Raw genomic sequence first — 7,037 nt, 5'->3', positions numbered from 1 at the left:
AAAAGCAGAACTTAATATTTGGTACAGAACCTTTGTTTGCAATTACAGAGATCATCTCATATCGTTCCTGTAGTTCTTGACTAGGTTTGCACACACATGCAGCAGGGATTTTGGCCCACTCCTCCCTACATTCCAGATCTTCTCCAATCCTTACAGGTTTCGGGCTGTCGCTGGGCAATACGGACTTTCAGCTCCTCCAAAGATTTTCTATTGGTTCAGGTCTGGAGACTGGCTAGGCCACTCCAGGACCTTGAGATGCTTCTTACGGAGCCACTCCTTAGTTGCCATGGCTGTGTGTGTCTTCGTGTCGTTGTGTATGCTGGAAGACCCAGCCACGACCCATCTTCAATGCTCTTACTGAGGGAAGGAGGTTGTTGGCCAAGATCTCGCGATACATGGCCCATCCATCCTCCCTCAATACGGTGCAGTCGTCCTGTCCCCTTGGCAGAAAAGCATCCCCAAAGAATGATGTTTCCACCTCCATGCTTCACGGTTGGGATGGTGTTCTTGGGGTTGTACTCATCCTTCTATTCCTCCAAACACGGCGAGTGGAGTTAGACCAAAAAGCTCTATTTTTTGTCTCATCAGACCACATGACCTTCTCCCATTCCTCCTCTGGATCATCCAGATGGTCATTGGCAAACTTCAGACAGGCCTGGACATGCACTGGCTTAGAGCAGGGGGACCTTGCGTGCGCTGCAGATTTTAATCCATGACGGCGTAGTGTGTTACTAATGGTTTTCTTTGAGACTGTGGTCCCAGCTCTCTTCAGGTCATTGACCAGGTCCTGCCGTGTAGTTCTGGGCTGATCCCTCACCTTCCTCATGATCATTGATGCCCCACGAGGTGAGATCTTGCATGGAGCCCAGACCGAGGGTGATTGACCGTCATCTTGAACTTCTTCATTTTCTAATAATTACATGCGCCAACAGTTGTTTCCTTCTCACCAAGCTGCTTGCCTATTGTCCTGTGCCCATCCCAGCCTTGTGCAGGTCTACAATTTTATCCCAGTGTCCTTACACAGCTCTCTGGTCTTGGCCATTGTGGAGAGGTTGGAATCTGTTTGATTGTGTGTGGACAGGTGTCTTTTATACAGGTAACGAGTGGAGAACAGGAGGGCTTCTTAAAGAAAAACGAACAGGTCTGTGAGAGCCGGAATTCTTACTGGTTGGTAGGTGATCAAATACTTATGTCATGCAATAAAATGCTAATTAATTATTTAAAAATCATACAATGTGATTTTCTGGATTTTTGTTTTGAGTTCCGTCTCTCACAGTTGAAGTGTACCTATGATAAAAATTACAGACCTCTACATGCTTTGTAAGTAGGAAAACCTGCAAAATCGGCAGTGTATCAAATACTTGTTCTCCCCACGTGTATTAGCAACTATGACTGAGAGAGCAGGCCGTTTACTCTGGGCACCTCTGTGCACCTTTCATCCAAGCTACTCAATACTGCCCCTGCAGACCCATAAAAAGTTAACAAGAAATTTGTGGAGTGGTTGAAACGAGTTTTATGATTCCGACCTAAGTGTATGTAAACTTCCGACTTCAACTGTATATAACAACAGGAGTTATAGAACAGAGTAGTTCTGATAACAATAGAAGATACAGGACAGGTGTCTGATAACAATAGAAGATACAGGACAGGTGTCTGATAACAATAGAAGATACAGGACAGATATATAACAGGAGTACAGGACAGATATATAACAGGAGTTATAGGACAGGTGTCTGAATAACATAGAAGATACAGGGAACAGGTGTCTGATAACAATAGAAGATACAGGACAGATATACACTACAGTTCAAAAGTTTGGGTCACTTAGAAATGTTCTTGTTTTTGAAAGAAAAGCACATTTTTATTTGTCCATTAAAATAACATCAAATTGATCAGAAATACAGTGTAGACATTAATGTTGTAAATGACCATTGTAGCTGGAAACAGCATATTCTTAATGGAACAGAATATCTATTGCCGTACAGAGGCCCATTATCAGCAACAATCACTCCTGTGTTCCAATGGCACATTGTGTTAGCTAATCCAAGTTTATCATTTTAAAAGGCTAATTGATCATTAGAAAACCCTTTTGCAATTATGTTAGCACAGCTGAATACTTTTGTGCTGATTAAAGAAGCAATAAAACTGGCCTTTAGACTAGTTGAGTATCTGGAGCATCAGCATTTGTGGGTTCGATTAGAGGCTCAAAATGGCTAGAAACAAAGACCTTTCTTCTGAAACTCGTCAGTCTATTCTTGTTCTGAAAAATGAAAGCTATTCCATGCGAGAAATTGCCAAGAAACTGAAGATCTCGTACAACACTGTTTCCTACTCCCTTTCACAGAACAGCGCAAACTGGCTCTAACCAGAAAAGAAAGAGGAGTGGGAGGCCCCACTGAGCAAGAGGACAAGTACATCAGTGTGTCTAGTTTGAGAAACAGACAGTTGAGGACTTGTGAGACGTCTGTTTCTCAAACTAGACACGCTAATGTACTCCATTAACATTTGTTAGAGAGGGGAATGATCATTTACTATGTGACGGAGGAAACTAAATGCTCCAAGTTAAAATACTTATTTTCTGGAATGATAACATGCCAGTGATCATGGAGATAAACTGGAGATATTGTGAGATATGACAGGAGGTGTGTGGGGTAGTCCTGATGGTACATGTCTGCTCTTAAGGACACACATGCCCTTGAGAGTTATTTCCCCAAACTCTCAAAACACTGACAATAATAAAGACAGACGGTACTCTGTGCGCTGCAGTAATGTTGCTTTCCCTCTTCACACACTAGACTGCCTCCTCCTAGGCAGAAGGATAAAGGCTCTGGGATTCAATGTTCTCAAATGTCCAAAACTGAAGGAAAATCTTCAATATAGTGTTTTGTTTTATAACAAATGTTTAGAATGGGCAGAACCAGAGCATTAGGATTCTCATGTTCTCATAGTTCTGTCCTTTATAAACATACTGGGCCATAGTTCTGTCCACCCTGTAGGACCACAGCTCTGTCCTTTATAAACATACTGGGCCATAGTTAGATGTTTTAGAATGGGCAGAACCAGAGCATTAGGATTCTCATGTTCTCATAGTTCTGTCCTTTATTAACATACTGGGCCATAGTTCTGTCCACCCTGTAGGACCACAAGCTCTGTCTTTTATAAACAATACTGGGTTCCATAGTTCTTGTCCACCTGTAGGACCACAGCTCTGTCCTTTATTACATACTGGGCCATAGTTCAGATGCTTTAGAATGGGCAGAACCAGAGCATTAGGATTCTCATGTTCTCATAGTTCCATCGTGAAATATAGGTGTCTAGGCTGCTAGGGCATGTGCCTTTCACCTCATGTAATGTACAGTGCCTTTCAAAAGTATTCAGACCCCTTCGATTTCTTCACATTTTATTGTGTTACAAAGTGAGATTAAAATGTATTTCATTGTCAACAATCTACTCAAAACAGTCTGTCAAAGTGTAATAAAAATGTGATAACTAAATATATGTTAATTGCATAAGTATTCAGCCCCTTTGTTTTGGCCTAAATTAGTTCAGGAGTAAAATTTGACTTAACAAATCACATTAGAAATGATATGGACTCACTCTGTGTGAAATAATAGGGGTTGACATGATTTGTGAATGACTAACCCGTCCTCTGTCCCTCATACATACATCTGTCCCTTAGTCAACTATTGAATTTCAAGCACAACTACAAAGACCAGGGAGCTTTTGGAAAGCCTCATAAAGAACCACAGTGATTGGCAGATGGGTAAAAATAACAAATCAGACATTGAATATCTCTTTAAACATGGTCATGTTAATTATTATGCTGTGGATTATGTATTAAACCACCCAGACACATCAAAGATGCAGTTGGCCTTCTGAACTGAGCTACAGGAGTGAAACTGCTCAGGGATGTTACCATGAGGCCATTGGTGATTTTAAAACAGTTAGAGTTCAATGGCTGTGATGAGAGAAATGATGAACAGAAAATAAGAATACAAAAATAAAAAATATTCCAAAACATGCATCTTGTTTCAAGGCACTAAAGTAATAATGCAAAAAAAAACAAGGCAAAGGAATAAATTGTTTGGCCTAAATACAAATCCAACACTGAGTAACTGCCTCCTTATTTTCAAACATGGTGGTGTCTGCATTATGTTATGGGTATGCTTGTCTTTGGCAAGGACTAGGGAGTTTTTAGGATAAAAATAKATGGAATAGAGCTAAGCACAGGCAAAATCCTAGAGGAAAACCTGCTTCGGTCTGCTTCCCACCAGAAAAACTGACCCAGAATGTGAGAAGTAGAGGGTGTGGCAGGGGCAGATGTAACAAAGACGCACAGCTCTTGGAGACTGACCCAGAAAGTGAGAAGTAGAGGGCGTGGCAGGGGCAGATGTAACAGAAAGACTCACAGCTCTTGGAGACTGACCCAGAAAGTGAGAAGTAGAGGGCATGGCAGGGGCAGATGTAACAGAAAGACTCACAGCTCTTGGAGACTGACCCAGAAAGTGAGTAGAGGGCGTGGCAGGGGCAGATGTAACAGAAAGACTCACAGCTCTTGGAGACTGACCCAGAAAGTGAGAAGTAGAGGGTGTGGCAGGGGCAGATGTAACAGAAAGACTCACAGCTGTAATCACTGCCAAATGTGTTTCTAACATGTATTGATTCATGGAGCTTAAAAATAAGTCTTTCACTTTGACTTTACAGAATATTTTGTGTTGACTGCTGACAAAAAAATTACAATTAAATGCATTTTAATCCCACTTTGTAAAAATAAAATGTGAAGAAATCCAAGGGTTATGAGTACTTTTGCAAGGCACTGTATGTCAATCACTGGAGTCAGACATGTTGGTTGAGTCTTAAAAACTGTAAATTAAACTCTAACATTATACAAATGACAATAACTGTATTATAATGAGCAAACTAAATCTAACTTAATCTATGTTAATATTTTAGTTCTAATCCTTTGTGCAATGCAAAGTGTGTTCTGTATTTGTCTGTCTCAGTAAAGATACAATATATGTGTTTACATATGGCCTAACAATAAATTATGTCCATTTTTTTTTTTTTTTCATAAATATAGATGTGAATTGTTCCTTAGTTTGTGTTTGGCAGCAATATCAAGTAGACATAGCCACATGTTCATTGCTATTTACTGCGGAGATGACATTATTAGGCTATTATTTATGTGTTGCTTGCTTCATCTTGTTTCTAGTTATTGTTATGTAAGATAGACAATAGGATTTATTTTATGTGCATAGTGTAAGTCAAATGTTAAATATTTACTTTAAGGGATTGTTTTATAAAAATTACAATAAAATCTATTTAGGTTTTTATGACATTAAACATGAACTTAGCACACGGAATGAGGTGGAATTGGTTATTTTTCTGCTTACTGTAAACTATGACGATTTCTAGCAATGGAATATGTTTCTAAAGTATGTTTTATTTTATTTGCTATAAATAGGTGTCCAGAAGAAAGGTGTGATGAACTCATTATAGTTCCCCTTCAGGAACCCTCCAATCAGGATCATCTGATTCCTCTGACACTGCAGCCAACACACTGCAGCCAACACACTGCAACCAACACACTACAGCCAACACACTACAGCCAACACACCAGAGCCAACACACCAGAGCCAACACACCAGAGCCAACACACTGCAGCCAACACACTGCAGCCAACACACCAGAGCCAACACACCAGAGCCAACACACCAAACAAGCCACACACCAGAGCCAACACACCAGAGCCAACACACCAGAGCCAACACACCGCAGCCAACACCACCAGAGCCAACACACTACAGCCAACACACTGCAGCCAACACACTGCAGCCAACACACTGCAGCCAACACAGTGCATCCAACACACTGCAACCAACACACTGCAGCCAACACACCAGAGCCAACACAATGCAGCCAACACACTACAGCCAACACACTGCAGCCAACACACTGCAGCCAACACACTGCAGCCAACACACCAGAGCCAACACAATGCAGCCAACACACTGCAACCAACACACTGCAGCCAACACACTGCAACCAACACACTGCAGCCAACACACTGCAGCCAACACACTGCAGCCAACACACCGCAGCCAACACACGCAGCCAACAGACCGCAGCCAACACACCAGAGCCAACACACTGCAACCAACACACTGCAGCCAACACACTGCAGCCAACACACCGCAGCCAACACACCGCAGCCAACACACCGCAACCAACACACTGCAACCAACACACCAGAGCCAACACACTGCAACCAACACACTGCAACCAACACACTGCAACCAACACACTGCAGCCAACACACCAGAGCCAACACAATGCAGCCAACACACTACAGCCAACACACTACAAGCCAACACACTACAGCCAACACACTGCAGCCAACACACTGCAGCCAACACACCAGAGCCAACACACTGCAGCCAACACACTGCAGCCAACACACCAGAGCCAACACATTGCAGCCAACACACTGCAGCCAACACACTGCAACCAACACACTGCAGCCAACACACTGCAGCCAACACACTGCAGCCAACACACTGCAGCCAACACACCGCAGCCTACACACCGCAGCAACACACCGCAGCCAACAGACCGCAGCCAACACACCAGAGCCAACACACTACAACCAACACACTGCAGCCAACACACTGCAGCCAACACACCGCAGCCAAGACACCGCAGCCAAGACACCGCAGCCAAGACACCGCAGCCAACCACCGCAGCCAAGACACCGCAGCCAAGACACCGCAGCCAAGACACCGCAGCCAAGACACCGCAGCCAAGACACCGCAGCCAAGACACCGCAGCCAACACACCGCAGCCAACACACCGCAGCCAACACACTGCAGCCAACACACCGCAGCCAACACACTGCAACCAACACACTGCAACCAACACACCAGAGCCAACACACTAACCAACACCACTGCAACCAACACACTGCAGCCAACACACCAGAGCCAACACAATGCAGCCAACACAACTACAGCCAACAACACTACAGCCAACACACTGCA

General features: G+C 43.4%; 1 protein-coding gene across 1 annotated transcript; it reads left to right on the top strand.

Moving 5' to 3' along the window:
- The first annotated feature begins 3,759 nt into the window (after positions 1–3,759).
- LOC139026074 (mucin-2-like) lies at positions 3,760–6,937 on the top strand. Its single transcript, XM_070441370.1, has 2 exons — positions 3,760–3,763; positions 5,511–6,937. Exons 1-2 carry the CDS (start codon positions 3,760–3,762, stop codon positions 6,935–6,937), a joined length of 1,431 nt encoding a protein of 476 aa, XP_070297471.1.
- Positions 6,938–7,037: the final 100 nt, after the last annotated feature.

The sequence above is a fragment of the Salvelinus sp. IW2-2015 genome, unplaced genomic scaffold (assembly GCF_002910315.2).
Source record: "Salvelinus sp. IW2-2015 unplaced genomic scaffold, ASM291031v2 Un_scaffold3831, whole genome shotgun sequence".
NCBI lineage: Eukaryota > Metazoa > Chordata > Actinopteri > Salmoniformes > Salmonidae > Salvelinus > Salvelinus sp. IW2-2015.
This window is presented reverse-complemented; position numbering and strand designations above follow the sequence as displayed.